The 21,945-nt window shown below is 41.3% G+C and overlaps 1 protein-coding gene across 1 annotated transcript in view; it reads right to left on the reverse strand.

Moving 5' to 3' along the window:
• Window positions 1–21,945, reverse strand: part of LOC101316279 (cell adhesion molecule DSCAM) — a 527,322-nt gene that overhangs the window by 127,572 nt on the left and 377,805 nt on the right. The window contains exon 10 of the mRNA XM_073804653.1: window positions 12,001–12,174. Within this exon, the coding sequence (XP_073660754.1) occupies window positions 12,001–12,174 (174 nt within the window). The remainder of the gene's footprint in view (window positions 1–12,000; window positions 12,175–21,945) is intronic.

Genomic DNA, 21,945 nt, shown 5'->3' on the forward strand with positions numbered 1-21,945 from the left:
TCCTGTTTCTGGGTGTGAGGACCCAGTGTTATAAAGATGTATGTCCCCCACTCCAAGCTATTCTATAAATCAAATGAAATTTTAATCACCCCCCATGATCGTTTTTGAAATAGACAAAAGCTTATCTGGAAGAAGAAACACGTGAGCAGAGCAAAGACAATGTCAAGTAACAGAGATGAGGGAGGGTTGGCCTTGGAGCCGTCAGAAGAGAGGCAAGTGTTGCCCTATCAAATCTTCACCGTGTTGTACTGATACAGTTATTTAACCACAAGACAAGGGTGTAGAAATTAAAAGGAAAAGAAAACAAAACAAAACAAAAAGACAGCTCAATGCAAAAGTATCCATGAGCATTTAGGGCCTGAGTGCAGCAGCTTCCACTAATGAAGAGCTTATCTTTCCCTTTTTTTCAGACACTCTGCTGTCAGAATATTCTAACACTTAATCCTCCTAGATTTAGACCAGGGGTCCCCACCCCTGGGCCACAGACCGGTAGTGGTACAGGCTGCACAGCAGGAGGTGAGCAGCGAGCGAGCGAAGCTTCATCTGCCGCTCCTCATCGCTCCCCATCGCTTGCATTACTGCCTGAACCATCCCCCACCCCTCCCCGGTCCATGGAAAAATTGTCCTCCATGAAACAGTCCCTGGTGCCAAAAAGGTTGGGAACCGCTGCTTTAGACAGTAGGTACAATTATCTCCATTTTACAGAAGAGGAACACAGGGCTTGGAAAGGTTAGAGAACTTGCCCAAGTTTACATAACTAAGAAGCCATGAACCTGGGGTTTGAAACCAGATTATCTAACTTCAAAACCTAAACTCTTAACAACCATTGCACAGGTTCACCTGAAGTTGCTAGATAGTCTGGAATTTTTAAACATAGTAGCTTTATTGAATATAATTCACATACTATGAAACTCGAGTTTCAAGTGTACCGTTGAGTGTTCTGCAACCTTCACCACTCTCTAATTCCAGAACATTTTTATCCCCCCAAACAACACCTTGTTCTCATTTGCAGTCACTCTCCACTGGCCTATCCTCCCAGCCCTCAGCAGCCACGAATCTTTTTTGTGTTTCTATGGATCTGCCTATTTTGGGCACTTCACGTAAATGGCATCCTATGATATATGGTCATTTGTGCCAGGTTTCTTTCACTTAGAATGCTTTCAAGGTTTATCCAGGTTGTAGAATATATTGCTACTTCATGTGTCTGTAGGACTGAATCATATTCTGTTATATGATATACTACATTTTGTTTATCCATATACCAGTTGATGGACCTTTGAGTTGTTTTCACTTTTTGGCTGTTGTGGATAGTGCTGCTTTAAATATTCATGTACGAGTTTCTGTGTTGACATATGTTTTTATTTATCTTAGGTATATACATAGGAGTGGAATTGTTGGGTCATACGGTGACTGTATGTTTAACTTTTTGAGGAACTGCTAAACTGCTATCTAAAGCACCTGACCATTTTACATTCCCACCAGTAACGTACAGTGTTCCAATCTCTCCACATCCTTGCTAACATGTCTGTTTTTTTTTTTTTGTTTTTTGCCATCCTTGTGGCTACGAAGTGGTATCTTATTGTGGTTTTGATTTGCATTTCTCTATGACTAATGATGTTGAGCATCTTTTCATGTGCTTAGTGGTCATCTGTGTCTTCTTTAGATAAAAGTCTTATCGAATCCTTTGTCCATTTTTTTAATTGGGTTATTTGTGTTTTTATTGTTGTGTTGTAAGAGTTCTAGGTGCAAGTATCCTATTAGATATACGATTCACAAATATTTTTACACATTCTCCAAGCTGTCTTTTCATTTTCTTGATGCACGAGTGTTTTTATTTTTATAAAGTCCAAATTATGTAATTTTTCTCATGTCACTGACATAAAAATTTACTCCAATATTTTACTCTAAAAGTTTTATAGGTTTAGCTGTTGCATTAAGTCTATTATCTGTTTTGAGTTAGTTTTTGTATATGGTGTGAGGTGGGGATCCAACTTTATTCCTATGTTTTGGGTGATTTATATGTTTATACTAATTCATTTCATGCCCATAACAACAGTCTGAGATGACTGGAGAAATAAATAACTAAAACACATAAAGCTTATGTAACTTGTCCAAGGTACACAGCTAGCAATTAGCAGAGCTAACCAGGAAGTTTGACTTGAGATCTCATTTTCTTAAATATCTTTCCCTCAAATGAAATTGTTATTTCAGAAAGTAAGGACAGGATGAAATGCTCAATGAATGATGTTAGGACAACTGACTAACCACGTGTGGAAAACATATGAGCGCTGACTTATAATTTACATCACAATAAATTCTCCCTGAAGGGAGAGCCAGTAATGACTAAAGTAGATTAAACAATATGCAATCTGCTGAGAGAGAAAAATGATGGAAGAAAAATGATCCAAGTACCAGAAATCTTGATATTGGGACAGTATCAAGTGGGTTAACATGTGTGTCCTAGAATAAGAGGCAAGAAAGAATAGGACAAAAAAAAAAAAAAAGAGAATTACTGGAAAAAACGATGGTTGTAAACACCTCAGGTTTGAAGAAAGATATCAGCTTAAAGGTCCCAGGAACTGCTCAATCCAAATCTACACAAATACAAAGGAAACAACGCTCAGGTACATCATAGTCACACTCTGAAATCCCAAGAGAAAGAAAATCTTAAAAGTGGCCAACAAAAATGACTCATTAAGTATAGGGGTGGTGACCCTGAACTGACACTAATGTTTAAAGAACCAAAAGACTACCCTGGCCCAACGATCAGGGTAGGGGCTTTTTTTAGGTCAGGGAATCAGTGTGTTTTGGTTTCGGGCCAGCTTGCAGTGGACATAACAAATCTTCAAATTCATCTTGTGGTTATTTCCTCAGTTCCAGGATGTTGACTTGGAATAGATAAACCCAGTAACCAGCAAAATAAATAGCCACATGGTTCTCAAACTGTTGAGTGAGGTCTATCATGATAGGAAAGGGTGGTGGAAACCACTAGCACTGCTTCTTGCTATCAGCTTAGTAAACTAGAAGCAAGAGTGCAAATCTGGACAGACTGCAGAAATGTGTATCGGGTGAACTGGGGAAGTAGGTGGGGTTAGGGGTGGGGAGGGACGGAGACTCAGGAGAGAAGGAGAGCTGGTAACGGGTGGGGGTCTCCTAAAGGAACGCTGAGCCCTAACAGCTCAGAATGGGGCCTGGAGGGACCTGTATGGGTTTCTGAGCAGCACCCCTCTAACCACAGGGTATGAGAAGTAGAGTCGGAGTGAACACCTGGGACACTGTGGGAGATGCAACCTTCCCAGTCTCCCCCTGGGACAGCAGCAACTGTTCCCGCCTGCTCTGCCGGAGGCTCCCCGGCCTCTCTCTGTGCCTCCTGTAAGTCAGACATAACCTACAATTCTGAGTGTTATTGTCCGAATTAGATAAGGGTTTAGAATAAGTTGTAGCTATAGTTGTTATAATGCTTTCCCTCTGCTCAAAATCCTCCAGTGGCCTTTTATCACATTTAAAATCAAGTCCAAAGTTTGACCATGGATCTAGCCCCTGCCTAGCTCTATGGCCTCATTTTGTTCATTGCACTCTGAGCGCAATGGTTTCCCCACTAGTTCTCAGATGTAACCCACTTCTACCTCGAAACTTTGCACTTGCCATTCCATCTGCCTGGGCTGCTCTCTCTGAGCATGTGCACACCTCACTTCCTTACTTCATTCTGTTCTCTGCAGGGCATTATGTTACATCCCCATCTGCATGTCCTTCTCCCCATGGGGATGTATGCTTCATGCCGGTAAACTTGTTCAAGGAATAAGCAGTGTCTAGTACAGTCCCTGACCTCAGGTGATACTCAGTGAATACTGCTGATTGGATAAGCGAACAGATCTGACAAGGGGCCGCTGGGGGACCAAGAAGGGCTCCTGTGGGTCAGCAGTGATCCCATGGCCAGAGACCAGATGGGACTGTAGGCATCTCAGCGGATGCCAGCACGGAGGGTGACAGATAACTGAGGACCCACAGCACTGATGCCACCGCCCCCAGGAGGCCACGGGAGAGGAAAGATCTTAAATCAACTGAGAGACCTTGAAATAGCAGAGATTACCTCAAACTGGCAGAAATAACTTTTCAGTTGCTGGGTAGAAGGGGGCCTCCAAACAGAAGAAGGAAAAAGACGTAAGTAAGTAAGGGGAGAAAATACATGTTCTTTCCCTCGGAGGGATACTGGCCCCAGTAACATTGAAGAAATGCTGCTGGTATTCACCACTCTCCCTCCACCAGGTACCGACCTCCCTGCTCTGGGATGTGCCCGAGGCCTTCGGGTTGCCACTGACCCTCAGCTGTCATTCCTCCACAGACCTCTCTTACCCCAACCCAGAGAATCATGCTACGAATGCCAATTTGGATGGGGTTCCTCAACCCAAATAAGACTCCTCAACCTCTCAGGGGCATTGAGCTCAGCCTGACTTGCTGGGGGGAGCAGTATGATTGAGCTGAGCCCCATTACCTGCTGATGATCTGTCCACTTCCTATTTAGTTTGGATGTCTCCAGCCGCAAATAAGAAAACCCTGACCCACACCGGCTTAGACAGAAAAGCAATCAAGTAATTGGTCCTCTCACAGTGATGAATTCAGAGGCGGGGGGACTGCAAATGCAGTAGCTTAGGGATAAATCTCAACTTTCCTGGTTTTCTTGACTCTACCTTCCTTTATGTTTTGGTTTATCCTCAAGATGGTGCTAAAATGTTTGCCATGATAGAGTATCTGGAGGTGTCACCTCCAGATAGGGCCAAGAATTAAGAGATGAACATCTCCTGCTGAGTCTACAATTAAGAATAAGGAAATCTTTTCAAAAATATCACAGAAGATTTCTTACATTTCATTGACCAAAACTGGTCACATGCCCATCCTTAAACCAATTATGCTCAAAGGGAGAAGGCTGCCCTTGGTTGGTTCAGACTAGAGTTCACATCCACTAGTGTAGACAGTTTAGGATTTACCTGCTGGAGCAGGTGACCTAGCTGTGGTGTGCTTCCCTCAAACACAAGAGTCTGCAAAAGATCTCTGTTATCACTGAGTGCATTTGTGTAACAAAGTACCACAGACCGGTGATTTAAAGAACAGAAATTTATTCTACCACAGTTTTGGAGGCCAGAAACCTGAAATCAAGGTTTTGGTAGGGTCATGGTCCCTCTGAAGACTCTAGGGGAGAATCTTTCCTAGCCTCTTCCAGCTTCCCTTGGCTGTGGAAGCATAACTCCAATCTCTGTCTTCACAAGACTGATTCACTCCATGTCTGTGTCCAAATTTCTCCTTTTTGTATGACATCACTACTATTGGATTGAGGGCTGCACGACTCCAGTAATACCTCCTTCTAACTCATTCCCTCTGCAAAAACCCTGTTTCCAAATGAGATCATATTTGGAGATACTAGGGGTTAGGACTTCAATATATGAATTTTAAGGGGACACGAGTAAACACTTAACACAGAGAGGAGGGAAACTGAAATGGGACTGGCAACAAATAGTAGCTGCTCTAGTAGCCTTCCCATCTTACAGATTCCTTCTTAACCCCAAAGACTCTTTAGCTGGGAGACTCTCAGGCTCACCGAAGAAGAGAAATGCAAACGTTTAGCTGCCCTACCTGGAAGGAGCCACCACCCAGCATCGGCATTACAGCCACTTGGGGTCTCCCACCAGCTCACAGGTCCCCCTATGTTTTTCCATACTTCCTTTCCCATGGGTGTCCCCATCCTCTACTTCTGAACACGGACAATGCTATGAAAGCTGCAGATACTTTTGACAATTGGACTTCAGACTATGAGTGCATGCATACATGTAAGATATGGTCAGGGGGTTGCTGGTGGGCTCCACAGTTATGAAAGTGTGTAAACTGGGTGATTTGGACTCAGGGACACCTCGTAGTCTCTGACCGGCACGGATGTGTCTCGGGCGGGGGTGTAATTCGGGAATGATGATGATGATAATAACACCAGCATTCACAGCCTCCACCTAAAGAATACCTGCTACTCGCCTGCACCCGCCTAATACCTAAGCTCTCCTGTGTGATGGCTCATGTCAGGCTCACAGCAACCCTGAGAGGAGAGAGAGGTCTGTGGTTGTCTCTGTTTCAGTAGGCTTGCACAGAGGGTGAGTCACCTGCCCCAGGGCACAGGGTTGGAAGGGGTGGAACCTCGGCAGTGTGAGTCTGGAGCCAGAATGCTGACCACAGGGGTACATGCCTTTGATTCATTTATGTTTCTTCTGCTCCAAGGCTGCAATAAGAGTGTGGACATGAAACAAAGGTGATGAAGTATTAAAACCCAGTTTTCAGTAAAACCTAGTTTTCCACTGATTCATGCTCGTTTATTCCTCCTCAGCCCTCGTGACCCTATTGTCGTATGCTGGTCACTTCCATCCGGATGCTCTGAGATACCCTGCATGAAAAGCACGACACACAGTCTTCATTTCAGGCCATCGCGGCTGTGATTTTCTAGAACAGTCGTGCTGACCTTGTTTTGCATCAGGAATTCCTTTTTTCTTGTTTTTTTTCGGTACACGGGCCTCTCACTGTTGTGGCCTCTCCCGTTGCGGAGCACAGACTCTGGACGCGCAGGCTCAGCAGCCATAGCTCACGGGCCCAGCCGCTCCGCGGCATGTGGGATCCTCCCGGACCGGGGCACGAACCCACGTCCCCTGCATCGGCAGGTGGACTCCCAACCACTGAGCCACCAGGGAAGCCCAGGAATCCCTTTAAAGATATAAAGGCTACAGTGTTTCTTCCCAGAAAACACACACATTTTTGCATATGATTTCAAGGGATCGCACAATCCCACAGGATCAGCTACAACCTTCCGGGACCCAGGAGCCAAGGTTCTGAAGGCTTCATTTAGAAGCTCTCAAATTAAGATAATAGAGGGAAAGCAGCATTAGACTGAGATACACACAAGCAATCTTGACAGTTTAAGGAACAAAAAAACTGTAATTTAGTGTTTTTATGTAGGCAAACTTTACTCCCGCTACTTCTGTGAGCACAAAACAAAGGAAAAAAACAAGCATGTATCTCTTGTTCTTAAAGAGTGGCCTTTACAGAGTGACCAGGAGCAACCTGGGAGCACCCTGTGGAAGGGACTGAGGCCACCGCAGCCTCACTGCGGGGCAGCCCAGGCTGGCACCCCTTCCTTCCCTTCAGAGACCACAGAGCAGCACTTCAGGTGTTCCCGCAGACACCTGTACATCCTAGAGGCAGCACATGAGGGCGGGAAGTAACAGAGGGTGGATGGACTATGGAAGGCTGTTTATGGATTCTTTTACTTTAGCGGGGGGGATGGGTTCTTGTATTCCAAGCCCAACACCCACTCCGGCAATAGCAGGACATGAGGTGGCCTGAGGTCAAAGCACATTACTGAGGTCTGTCCAGAATTGGCCAAGGCCTGGGGACTGTTTGACCAAAGATGACTCTAGCTGGCGCGTGCACATGCAGTGCACACGCATGTGTCCCCACACGGGACCCAGGGACCTGCCCAGAGGGAGGCCTGAGGACCAAGGCTGGACTGGGGCCCTTGTGGGTTGGCTCCGGAAGCCAGAGATGGGGAGATGGGTTCCACAAATAACCGACTCTCCAGGGAGGCGCCTGCTCCTGGTTGATAAGGGATGCTCTCCTACACGGCACGCGGGGATCAGAAGGGACCTGTGCGGAGCAGCAGACAAAAGAAGAGCTGCCTGGGCGTCGTGGGCCACAGATCCAAACAGAAAGATAGCAGGATTCCTGTAGACACACAGGCTTAGACCAGCCAGGGGCAGAAAGCTGGGACGGTGAGGATGCAATCTGGGCACCTGGGAGAAGACGGCTCAACCGCCTGAAAGATTCTGTAGTTTGGGGAACTATTTTCTTAGCACAAAAGACCACGTTCCCCAAGTGGGGAGGCTTCTTTTATTTTCCCCAAGTGGTGAGGCTTCTGCAGTCCCTGGTGGGCCTGGGGTGAGGGGCGCAGTGCTGTCACCAAAGGCCACATTTGATTGAAAGTAGAGCTCAGTTCCCCTGTCTTTCCTGCCAAAGGTCCTTAACATTTTCTGATGTTTTGGGTCCCTATTCCTGGGATGATTTTCCGTAAAGGATAAATTAGAATTGAGATAATGTAGAACCAGAAGCAAGAATACCAACAAAACCGGGAGGATTTGCACTGATTATTTTTCTGTCTCATTGATGGCTTTCCATGACCACTCCTTCCAAACTTGGTTGCCTTCTGTCTTCCCTGCCCACAGTCTCATCATACCTGATTCCAAAAAAGGGTCGGGGGGAGGCATTCATTGTTCAGTTGCTTTATCATTAGATTATCGAGTTTTGAAAGCATTGGAGTCGTGGTAAGAAAACTTCCCAGAGAGGAGACCCAGCCAGTGCTGAGGGGGCTATGTTCTACTTTGGTGGGAATAGGACTGAGTTGACGCCCTGCATTCAATTTGTGCCTTTCCTGGAGTTTCTTTTCTGTTCCTCCCGGAGGAGAAGGGCCGAAAAAGGGCCATTCCAGGGCGCGGCGCTGGCCTTGCCACATTTGGGAGCGCCGCCTGAAGTTGGGCGCACAGCCTCCCGCCGCCCTGCCGTTGGGCTGGTGGAGGCCGCAGCACTGCTAGGGTTGCATCAGTCTTCCTGTTTGCACTATTTCTTTTTGTGAACATGGCCCCGTCTTAAGTATTTCCAATTGAGAAACGAAACCTCAGGAAACCGAAACTTAACTAGCCGCTCTCGCTTCTGTAATTACGCTTGCTGACCACCCCCCCCCCGCCCCGCAACCGTCCAACCAATCAGACGGCGACTAGTGTCTTTGTTCAAAAGTCAACCTGCAACTGTCCAACCAATCAGACGGCGACTGGTGTCTTTGTTCAAAAATCAACCAATCAGTACTCTACACCCCTGGAAAGCCCCGCAGAACGTCCCGAACTTGTTTGTACTTGTCTATAAAAGAGCTGAACTAAACTCCATCGGGACCTCTTAGCGTCACCGGCAACGAGTGCGCGGAGGTCCAGGTTCGAACCTGCAATAAATGACCCTTGCCGTTTGGCTTTGACTCTCGACTCTGGTGGTCTTGTGGAGGGGCCTCGCGACCTTGGGCATTTCAGTGCCAGTGCATTGTACCCAGTGTCCCCAGTGAGAACCCAACACCAGGCTCTATCAGTAGAGTTCGGATCTTTAAAATACGTGTAAAACCCAGCACCAGCCATCCTGGGCGTCTGGAGTTCTCATCTGAGAAGCTGTCTTAATTTCCTGACATGCCTTATCAGGCAGAAAGTTCTCTCCCACTGCATTTAAAAATATTTGCAGACCAGTTTTTTTTTTTTTTAATGACTTATAGAAAAGGGAGAGTCCTTACTATTCTTATGGAAAGCAGTGCAATTTCTTTTGAAACATTAAAGAAATTGTGCCTGATGTAAGCCTGGGTAGCCTCAGATGAGAAGAGCCTTGCTGCAGTGCCGGGTATAATCCCGTTACCAGTGCGGCGACATACAATCTGCTTGCAGCCAGGCACCTGCTCTGTCCCCGGCAGGTCAGAGCCAATGCTCTCCACTCCCACTTCCTCCCATTTTCTCAGTAAAAGAGCTGTACGCCAAGTGGCAGGTCTCCCATTGCCATGTGCAGAGCCTAAACGTGTCAGTTTTCGTACCCTTAACAGTCTTGCCAAGCAAATATACAAAGAATAAGCGAAAGCCATCCCTCTGTTAGCTATTGTTTTTGTTTAAATGGTATCATTTAAGCAACAGTTAGAGATACTGTATATCTTTTGTCTTCTGTTTCTATATCTCCTTATTAAATTATGTTTTTACTTTTCAGAATTTAAATATTATGATTTTTTAACATCTTTATTGGAGTATAATTGCTTTATAATGTTGTTTTAGTTCCTGCTGAAATTATGTATAAAGCCACCGGAGGGTTATCAAGAACTGGTAAAAATAACTGTTCCATAAATGTGCCTCTCTGCTAGCAGTTTGTATAGTTTGAGAGAGAGAAACTAAGACTGACAAACCCTAAGAACAGTTTTCTTTGACGAATACTCGCTTTAAATGTTTCTTTCCCTAATCCCCTCCACATAGCGGGTAGAGCATCCAAACACAGTTACCTCTTGCCTTGAGTCTTTTGATTTCTTGTATCTGCTCTCTCTATTCTCTCTCCCTTGAGCGCCTCTGTTTACCCCCAACAATTCTATCTTTCGAAATCCACTGAACCCTTTAGGACTGAAGTCAGAGGCCATGGGTACCATTCTGTAGGCACTAATTCTCCAGGGGGTGTAAACCACGCCCTCATCTGTGCATTCCCAGTGTCCCATGCTCCATCCTGACACCAATGCGTTCTGCTGGATGGAGCTGTCCACAGCCAGGCCTGATGGACCCACAGGAGAATAAGCTCACTAAGGGCAGGGGGACATCTTTGTGGTCCCACATCCACTACCAGCATCAAAGGTATGGAAAGAGGAGATGTGGGGAAATCAAGTTCTACATTTTCAAATTCTACCCATTTTTAAAGATTTTTTCTCCTGACGTTTTCCTTAATCCGCTCAAAATGATGGTTCTGTCCTCCTTTGAAAGGCACATCTCTGCACCTTACTCCTTCCCTTGCACTATGATTAGCAGGCTGTCTCCTTTCTCAAGACATAAGCTTTCTCATTCATGAAGGTAAGGTCTATGGTTGATTGTATTTACATCCTTCATGGGGCACTGTGTCTATTAGAGCTTAGATACATATATGAGTGCGATAGAAAAAAATGCTTTATAAATTTTAAATATGTCAAAGCAATTGCAAAATACATTTCTTTTTTTGGGGAGAAATGGATCAACATGGTCAGTATTGGTCTTCAGATCTTGGGTTTCCTTAATATTTCATCAACTTAGTTATAAAAATTACGATTTCAACTTTGTATTTAAGTGATATGACAATTTGTCTTCAGATTCTTGAAAATCAGTTCCTCTGGAGTATAATATTTAGAAGTCAAATGTATGTATTGGATATGTCCACAATATATTTCAAAGCAACCTTATTTCAAAACTTTAATTTGTCTATGATATAAAAGTATACCGAATAGACAGCTTGATATTTTCACTGTCCTATTAGAAAAAATGGGTTAACTAGAATAAATTCTTAGTAAAATAGGATGGATACTAGTCTGTGTGTAGCTAGCCTTTAAATCTCTCTCTCTCTCTCTCTCACACACACACACACACACCACTGGAATTCACTTTTAAATCCAATCTCTCTAATAAATGATACGATAGAGATCCTTGACAACCTACAGACAGCATAATTAAAATAAAAAAGAGGAAGTCTGATCAAAACCTTGTAGTCAGGAAGAAATCACAATCTATCCAGTAGCAAAGAATATAAACGGAGAAAGACGTAAGTCATTCACTTAAACTAGATGTACAACCATTTGCTAATGAGCAGTACTCGGTAGAAGTTGGTCTACTTTGGTTCTCTCTTTGGTGGTTTAGTTACCAAAGTATAAAAATAATTTCACTATAAACTGCCCTTTCCTAAAAAATGGGTCAGCAACACAGACCCTAAGCATAGTGCTACGTGTTCTTTGTTCTTGTAGATGTGTGTGTTGATAATGAGGTTTCTGCTTTCTGGATTTCAGAAGGATCTTAAAAAGGAAATCTATGGACAAGCCAGCTTGCAGATAATAAAAAGCATGAATAGACCTCTGAAAGGAACACATCTGAGAGCGTGCACTGGGCTTTTCCACAATGAAATCAACAGGAGAGAAATGTGGGTGCCAAAGGCAGGGACCCACTCATCTGCTAGTTTACCCAGAGCCTGTAGCCATGGCCAAGGGACCCATAGGCTCTGACAACCGCTGAACTTCTACCATCCTCTTTAACTATATTCTTAGGACAGGAAACCCCCAGCTGCAGCAAATCACATTTTGTTTTTGTTGTGTTTTGTTTTTAAACAGTATACGTGGAGACCACTGAAAATGGAAGCCCCCGAAGCCCTATTTAGGTAAAACGAAGTGCTCTTCTTCCTTACTTTTCACCGTGAGGTACATGGACTTGCTGACGTCCGCGCCCACATCGTTGCTGACCTTGCACAGGTAGTAGCCGCTGTCTTCTTCTACCACGTGCTTGATCAACAGAGACCCGTTGCTGAGGACCTGAATTCGGCCATTCAGGGCAATCGGTTGGAACTGGGGAACCCCAGCACCTGCAACAGAATAAAAAAGAGGAACGGTGATGCTAACATGAATAAATACAGGGAGACAATGAGCTCAAGGACACCAGACCAATGAAGGGAAGTGATGGACGCCAAACACACAACCTAGAGGACAGGCAACAGATACACCAAGATTTTTTTCTTTCCTCCGACGATGAAATTCTTGTTTATGGAGAAACATGTTTACTTAAAATGACAGTATTTCAAACTCTGAAATAAAGAGTAAGAGAACTTACAGATAGTTTCTACAATTCATCAAATTTGATGAGCGTTAAGCAGTTGATAAATTATTCACAGAAATCACAGTAGAATGACTACAGAAGTAGACATCTCTTGTGTAACTAAATGTATTTTTTGTGTCCCTAGGGACTTAATCTGCATGTAAACAAGGAGTGCTTCAGGGACAAGGCATTTGAAGACCTCACAGGATGAGCACCTCTGAGACTACAAGGAGAAAACTAATACTGCAGACTTCCCTTCTAAGTGTGGTTTATTCCAGTCTAGAAATACCATGTACAATCAGCATCATTGAATATTATTAAACAAGTCAGATCACTGCACTAAGACAGCACAAATTAAAACACTGCTCTCCTCTGAGTGCTTGCATTCAAGGAAATAGTGGCCCAGATGTGGTATGCTATGGTCATAGATGTGATGTGATCCACATAAAAGATCCATATAAAACTAATTTAGAAAATAAATTTAGAAATAATAAAACAGAGGATTAAGGCCTCGGGAGATTTCTGGGAAGATGGTAGTTGGATGAATCGGATGAATCTGCTATGTTGTTTGCCCCTCTTCTGGGACTAGGAGTGTGTGCTCCAAGCCTTGAAAGGCTGACAGAACTTCTCCATCTTCCTGGACCACTCCATCTTCCTGGAGAAAGCTCAAAGCATGGGCCAAGTGTATGTTCTAGAGAAGAGCTGCTGGTCTGTGTGTCCCCAGAACCTACATGGGACCTGAACAGGTGGGTGGTTATCTGTTCATGCAGGAAACTTCAGACTTTGCATCTGGGGAAGTGAAATGAGAGGGGGATACACTTCTGCCTGTTGTCTCCTCCCAAACTGACCATTTACCTGTTGGTATCCCTCAGGTCACAGTGGCAGAGACTGTGGCTATGCCTCCCTTACCTATTTCAGCTCCACCAAAGAGACAAAGGAAATTAATCATGTATCTGAGGGGACCTTTCATAATGAATTACAAGGACAAGCAGAATCCCTACAACAGATGGTTTCTATCAAAACACAACTGTTAGAGAGTATATATGGAAACTTGAATTTAAAAACCAGAGTTCTATTTCTGCTCAGGATGGAGAAAGACACAAAAGAATATCACTTCCATTCTAACAACAAAAAAGAGACTGTTAATCTACAAAATCATGCTTTACTTTGAATGAATCAGAAAGTGGAAGTCACAGGCAACTGGGTAAACTTAGTTGCAAAGAATTAAAAGCCCTACAAGGAGATAAGGTACAAGTAAACAATTTCATCTTTGAGACAGGGTGACAGGACAAGGTCCTGGGCATACAAGCAGGTAGGAAGTAAAGAACTAGAAATAAGTATAACCTACTTCAATTGCTACTCTTTCATGCATCATGACCAAAATTCAATAAAATATTATGAGATGCACAAACACGAAAGCAAGAAAAAAGAACCAGAGAAGAAATGATCAATAGTTTTGAAATCTTGGTATGGAACTATCAGACAGGGACTTTACAACAACTATGGTTAATGCCCATAAACAGGTGGGGGTTCAGAAAGAATATTAAAACTACACAAAAGAGACAGACAGATAAATAAAATGTCAGAAACAACAAACACAATATTAGATCGAAAGAATTCCTTAAGCTAATCAGCAGAGTGAACACAGCAGAGAAAATAGTGAACTTTAAGCTAGGTCAACAGAAATTATCCAAATCAAAACAAAAAGTGCAAGAGTGAAAAATACAGAATAGGTTGTCCTAGAGCTCTAGAACAATATCAAATATTCTAACATTGAGTAATTATAGTTTCAAAAGGAGAAGAAAGACAGGGGCAGAAGAAATAATATTTGAAATATAGATGACTTTAATACCACTATCACTCAGTTTGACTTAACTGACATTTATAGAATTCTACACCCTGCAGTAGCAGAATACATACTGGTTTCAAGTGCACATGGAACAGATATCCAGAAAGACAATATTTTGGGCCATAATACAAATTTCAATAGATGTTCAAAAATAAAATAATACAAATCACTTTCTAGCTCCACAGAAAAACTAAAATTGAAATCAATAACAGAGATATATCTGGGAAAACCTCAAATATTTGAAACTTAAACAATACACTTCTAAAAAAACTCATGAGTCAAAGAAAAAATCACCAGAGTAATTAGAAAAAATATATTGAGTTGAATAAGAATGTAAAAACAACATATCAAAATATCTGAGATGCAGCTAAAAGCAACACTTAGATGGAAGTTTGTAGCTTTAAGTGTTTGTACTGGAAAAGGAAAAAGATCACAAATCAATGATCTAAGCATCCCTCTTAAGAAGCTATTACAGGAAGAGCAAATGAAACTCAAAGTAAGGAGAAGTAAGGAAACAATAAACAGGAAAACTGAAATCAGTGAAATAAAAAACAGAAAATTGTAGAGAAAATCAATAAAACCAAAAGCCAGTTCTTTGAAAAAAAAAAATACAAAAACCTCTAGCTGGACTGATCAAGAAAAGAGAAGAGACATTAGTTACAAGTAACTATAATGAAAAAGGCCATCACTGTGGTCCCTACTTGAATTAAAAGGATAATAGGAAAATATTAGGAATAACTTTGTGTCAATAAGTTTAAAAAGTTATATTAAATAGATAAATTTCTGGAAAGACACAAACTCTTAAATATCACTCAAGAAAAACTAGATAAACTTAATAGTCCTGTATCTATAAAGTTAATTTGTAGTTAACAACTTTCCACAAAGAACAATCAAAGCCCAGACAGCTTCATTAGTGAATACTACCTAACACCTAAAGAAAAAAAATTTTTTTACACAAAGTCTTTCAGAAAATACAAGAGAATAAAACACTTTACCACTGATTTTATGAGGCCAGCAACATCTTGATACCAAAATCAAAGATCTTAGAACTAGAAACCAATATCCCAACATAGACATAAAAATCCTTAACCAGCCAAGCCAGGACTGGGAGCCGGGAGCAGGGAGCCAGCCGGGCTCTTGGACAGGCCTGGCGAGTGTAGTGGCGCAGGATCTTTGTGCTCGGCCAGGTGTCAGGCCTGAGCCTCTGAGGTGGGAGAGCAGAGTTCAGGACATTGGCCCACCAGAGACCTCCCAGACCCTCATAATATCCTCATAAGAGCTCTCATGGAGATCTCTGTCTCAATGCTAAGACCCAGCTCCACTGAACAACCAGCAAGTTACAGTGCTGGACACCCTATGCCAAACAACTACCAAGACAAGAACACAACCCCGCCCATTAGCAGAGAGGATGTCTAAAATCATTAAGAGGTCAAAGACACCCCAAAACGCACCACTGGCTGCAGCCCTGCCCACCAGAAAGACAAGGTCCAGCCCCACCCATGAGAACACAGGCACCAGTCCCCTCCACCTGGAAGCCTACACAGGCCACTGAACCAACCTTACCCACTGGGGGCAGACACCAAAAAACAATGGGAACTACGAACCTGCAGTCTGTGAAAAGGAGACCCCAAACACAGTAAGTTTACAAAAATACACAGCAGATGAAGGAGCAAGGAAAAAAGCAACCAGACCAAAGAAATGAAGAGGGAATACGCAGTCTACCTGAAAAAGAATTCAGAGTGACGAGAGTAAAGATGATCCAAAATCTTGGAAATAGAATGGAGAAAATACAAGAAACGTTTAACAAGGATGTAGAAGAACTAAAGAGCAAACAAACAATGATGGACAACACATTAAATGCAATTAAAAATTCACTAGAAGGAATCAATAGCAGAATAACTGAGGCAAAAGAACGGATAAGTGACCTGGAAGATAAAATAGTGGAAATAACTACTGTAGAGCAGACTAAAGAACAAAGAATGAAAAGAATTGAGAACAGTCTCAGAGACCTCTGGGACAACATTAAACTCACCAACATTTGAATTACAGGGGTCCCAGAAGAAGAGAAAAAGAAAGGGACTGAGAAAATATTTGAAGAGATTAGAGTTGAAAACTTCCCTAATTTGGGAAAGGAAATAGTCACTAAAGTCCAGGAAGCCCAGAGAGTCCCATACAGGATAAATCCAAGGAGAAGCATGCCAAGACACATATTAATCAAACTATCAAAAATTAAATACAAAGAAAAAATATTAAAAGCAGCAAGGGAAAAGCAACAAATAACAAACAAGGGAATCCCCATAAGGTAAACAGCTGACCTTTCAGCAGAAACTCGGCAAGCCAGAAGGGAGTGGCAGGACATATGTAAAGTGATGAAAGGAAAAAACCTACAACCAAGATTACTCTACACAGCAAGGATCTCATTCAGATTTGATGGAGAAATTAAAACCTTAAAAGACAAGCAAAAGCTAAGAGAATTCAGCACCACCAACCAGCTTTACAACAAATGCTAAAGGAACTTCCCTAAGCAGGAAACACAAGAGAATTAAAAGACCTACAATGACAAACCCAGAACAATTAAGAAAATGGTAATAGGAACATACATACCAATAATTATCTTAAACATAAATGGATTAAATGCTCCAACCAAATACACAGACTGGCTGAATGGATACAAAAACAAGACCCATATATATGCTGTCTACAAGAGACCCACTTCAGACCTAGGGACACACATAGACTGAAAGTGAGGGGATGGAAAAAGATATTCCATGCAAATGGAAACCAAAAGGAAGCTGGAGTAGCAATTCTCATATCAGACAAAATAGACTTTAAAATAAACTCTTACAAGAGACAAAGAGGGACACTACATAATGATCAAGAGATCAATCCAAAAAGAAGATATAACAATTGTAAATATCTATGCACCCAACACAGGAGCACCTCAATACAGAAGGCAAATGATAACGGCCATAAAAGGGGAAATTGACAGTAACACAATCAACGTAGGGGACTTTAACAACATACTTTCACCAATGGAGAGATCATCCAAAATGAAAATAAATAAGGAAACACTAGCTTTAAATGACACATTAGACAAGATGGACTTAATTGATATTTATAGGACATTCCATCCAAAAACAACAGAATACACTTTCTTCTCAAGTGCTCATGGAACATTCTACAGGATAGATCATATCTCGGGTCACATATCAAGCCTCGGTAAATTTAAGAAAATTGAAATTGTATCAAGTATCTTTTTCGACCACAATCCTATGAGACTAGGTATCAATTACAGGAAAAAAACTCTAAAAAAATACAAACACATGGAGGCTAAACAATATGCTACTAAATAACCAAGAGATCACTGAAGAAATCAAAGAGGAAATCAAAACATACCTAGAAAAAAATGACAATAAAAACATGATTACCCAAAACCTACGGGATGCAGGAAAAACAGTTCTAAGAGGGAGGTTTATAGCAATATAATCCTACCTCAAGAAACAAGAAACATCTCAAAAAAACAACCTAACCTTACATCTAAAGCAATTAGAGAAAGAAGAACAAAAAACCCCCAAAGTTAGCAGAAGGAAAGAAATCATAAAGATCAGATCAGAAATAAATGAAAAGAAATGAAGGAAACAATAGCAAAGATCAATAAAACTAAAAGGTGATTCTTTGAGAAGATAAACAAAATTGACAGACCATTAGCCAGATTCATCAAGAAAAAAAGGGAGAGGACTCAAATCAATAGAATTAGAAATGAAAAAGGAGAAGCAACAACTGGCACTGCAGAAATTCAAAGGATCATGAGAGATTACTACAAGCAACTCTATGCCAATAAAATGGACAACCTGGAAGAAATGGACAAATTCTTAGAAAAGCAGAACCTTCCGAGACTGAACCAGGAAGAAATAGAAAATATAAACAGACCAATCACAAGCACTGAAATTGAAACTGTGATTAAAAATCTTCCAATAAAGAAAAGCCCAGGACCAGATGGCTTCACAGAAGAATTCTATCAAACATTTAGAGAAAAGCTAGCACCTGTCCTTCTCTATCTCATCCAAAATATAGCAGAGGGAGGAACACTCCCAAACACATTCTACAAGGCCACCATCACCCTGATACAAGAACCAGGCAAAGATGTCACAAAAAACGAAAACTACAGGCCAATATCACTGATGAACATAGATGCAAAAATCCTCAACAAAATACTAGCAAACAGAATCCAACAGAACATTAAAAGGATCATACACCATGATCAAGTGGGGTTTATTCCAGGAATGCAAGGATTCTTCAATATATGCAAATGAATTAATGTGATCAACCATATTTACAAATTGAAGGAGAAAAACCATATGATCATCTCAATAGATGCAGAAAAAGCTTTTGACAGAATTCAACACAGATTTATGACAAAAACCCTCCAGAAAGTAGGCATAGAGGGAATTTACCTCAACACAATAAAGGCCATATATGACAAACCCACAGCCAACATCATTCTCAATGGTGAAAAACTGAAACCATTTCCTCTAAGAACAGGAACAAGACACATTTGCCCACTCTCACTACTATCAGTCAACACAGTTTTGGAAGTTTTAGCAATCAGAGAAGGAAAAGAAATAAAAGGAATCCAAATCAGAAAAGAAGAAGTAAAACTGCCACTGTTTGCAGATGACATGATACTATACATAGAGAATCCTAAAGATGCTACCAGAAAAGTACTTGAGCTAATCAATGAATTTGGTAAAGTACCAGGATACAAAATTAATGTGCAGAAATCTCTTGAATTCCTATATACCAATGATGAAAAATCTGAAAGAGAAATTAAGGAAACACTCCTATTTACCATTGTAATAAAAGAATAAAATACCTAGGAATAAACCTAACTAGGAGACAAAAGAATGTATGCAGAAAACTATAAGACACTGATGAAAGAAATTAAAGATGATACAGATGGAGAGATATACCATGTTCTTGGATTGGAAAATCAATATTGTGAAAATGACTATACTACCCAAAGCAATCTACAGATTGAATGCAATACCTATCAAACTACCAATGGCATTTTTCACAGAACTAGAACAAAAAGTTGCACAATTTGTATGGAAACACAAAAGACCCCGAATAGCCAAAGCAATCTTGAGAAAGAAAAACGGAGCTGGAGGAAACAGGCTCCCAGACTACAGACTACACTACAAAGCTACAGTAATCAAGACAGTATGGTACTGGCACAAAAACAGAAATATAGATCAATGGAACAGGATAGAAAGTCCAGAGATAAACCCACACACATAATGTCACCTTATCTTTGATAAAGGAGGCAAGAATATACAATGGAGAAAAGACAGCCTCTTCAATAAGTGGTGCTAGGAAACTGGACAGCTACTTGTAAAAGAATGAAATTAGAACACTCTCTAATGCCATATACAAAAATAAACTCAAAATGGGTTAATGACCTAAATGTAATGCCAGACACTATAAAACCCTTAGGGGAAAACATAGGCAGAACACTCTATGACATAAATCACAGCAAGATCCTTTTTGACCCACCTCCTAGAGAAATGAAAATAAAAACAAAAATAAACAAATGGGACCTAATGAAACTTCAAAGCTTTTGCACAGCAAAGGAAACCATAAACAAGATGAAAAGACAACCCTCAGAAAGGGAGAAAATATTTGCAAATGAAGCAACTGACAAAGGATTAATCCCAAAATATACAAGCAGCTCATGCAGCTCAATATCAAAAAAACAAACAACCTGGGCTTCCCTGGTGGTGCAGTGGTTGAGAGTCTGCCTGTCGATGCAGGGGACACGGGTTCATGCCCCGGTCCGGGAAGATCCCACATGCCGCGGAGTGGCTGGGCCCGTGAGCCATGGCCACTGAGCCTGCGCGTCCGGAGCCTGTGTTCCGCAACGGGAGAGGCCGCAACAGTGAGAGGCCCATGTACCACACACACACACAAAAAAAACGCAATCCAAAAATGGGCAGAAGACCTACATAGACATTTCTCCAAAGAAGATATACAGATTGCCAACGAACACATGAAAGGATGCTCAACATCACTAATCATTAGAGAAATGCAAATCAAAACTACAATGAGGTATCACCTCACAACAGTCAGAATGGCCATCATCAAAAACTCTACAAACAATAAATGCTGGAGAGGGTGTGGAGAAAAAGGAACCCTCTGGCACTGTTGGTGGGAATGTAAATTGATACAGCCACTATGGAGAACAGTATGGAGGTTCCTTGATAACCTAAAAATAGAACTACCATACGACCCAGCAATCCCGCTACTGGGCATATACCCTGAGAAAACCATAATTCAAAAAGAGTCATGTACCACAATGTTCAATGCAGCACTATTTACAGTAGCCAGGAGATGGAAGCAACCTAAGTGTCCATCAACAGATGAATGGATAAAGAAGATGTGGCACATATATACAATGGACTATTACTCAGCCATAAAAAGAAACGAAATTGAGTTATTTGTAATGAGGTGGATGGACCTAGAGTCTGTCATACACAGTGAAGTAAGTCAGAAAGAGAAAAACAAATACCGTATGCTAACACATATACATGGAATCTAAAAAAACAAAAAAAATGGTTCTGAAGAATCTAGGGGCAGGACAGGGATAAAGATGCAGAAGTAGAGAATGGACTTGAGGCCACGGGGAGGGGGAATGGTAAGCTGGGACGAAGTGAGAAAGGGGTATGGACATATATACACTACCAAATGTAAATTAGACAGGTAGTGGGAAGCAGCCGCATAGCACAGGGAGATCAGCTACGTGCTTTGTGACCACCTAGAGGGAGGGTGGGAGGGAGACACAAGAGGGAGGGGATATGGGGATGGTTGTATACATATAGCTGACTCACTTTGTTATACAGCAGAAACTAACACACCACTGTAAAGCAATTATACTCCAATAAAGATGTTAAAAAAATAATGCTTAACCAAACCCTACCAAATGAGGTTTATCAATATATAAAAACAATAATATATCATGACCAAGTAAGTTTTATTCTAGGAATGCAAGGTTGGTTTCAATTCAAAAATTAGTGAATGTAATTTATCATATTAACAGACCAAAAAAGAAGCACAATATGATTACTTGAATATATACAAAGAAAAAAGAAAAAGTATTTTAGAGTTAAAGATCCTGATAAAAATCTCATAGTGACCTAGTCATAGAACGGAATTACTTGATAAAAGGTTTCAAAAGGCTTACAGTTAACATCACACTTAATTCTAAAAAACGAATTATTTTCCACCAAAGATCAAGAAAGAGACAAGAATGATTGGTCTGGTCCTTTTATTCAACATTGTTCTGAAGATTTTATCAAGAGCAATTCAAAAAGAAAATGACATAAAATACATATGTATTAGAAAAGAAGAATATAACTGTCTTCCTTCACAGATGACATAATTATTTACATAGTTAATGAAAGAGTCTACAAAAATGTTGCTAGGATTGTAAATGACTTTAGCAAAGTTATAGTATACATCAAAATACAAAATTCAAAGTTAACTTTATTTTTATATATTAGTAACAAGCAATACTGAAATTAAAAAAAAATAAATTTGCATGAAAACTTGAAATATTTACAGATAAATTTAACAAGATATTTGCAAGACTGGTCTACTGAAAACTGTAAAAGTTGTTGCTCACAAGTAAAGAAGACC

The sequence above is a fragment of the Tursiops truncatus genome, chromosome 4, assembly GCF_011762595.2.
Source record: "Tursiops truncatus isolate mTurTru1 chromosome 4, mTurTru1.mat.Y, whole genome shotgun sequence".
In the NCBI taxonomy this organism is placed as follows: domain Eukaryota; kingdom Metazoa; phylum Chordata; class Mammalia; order Artiodactyla; family Delphinidae; genus Tursiops; species Tursiops truncatus.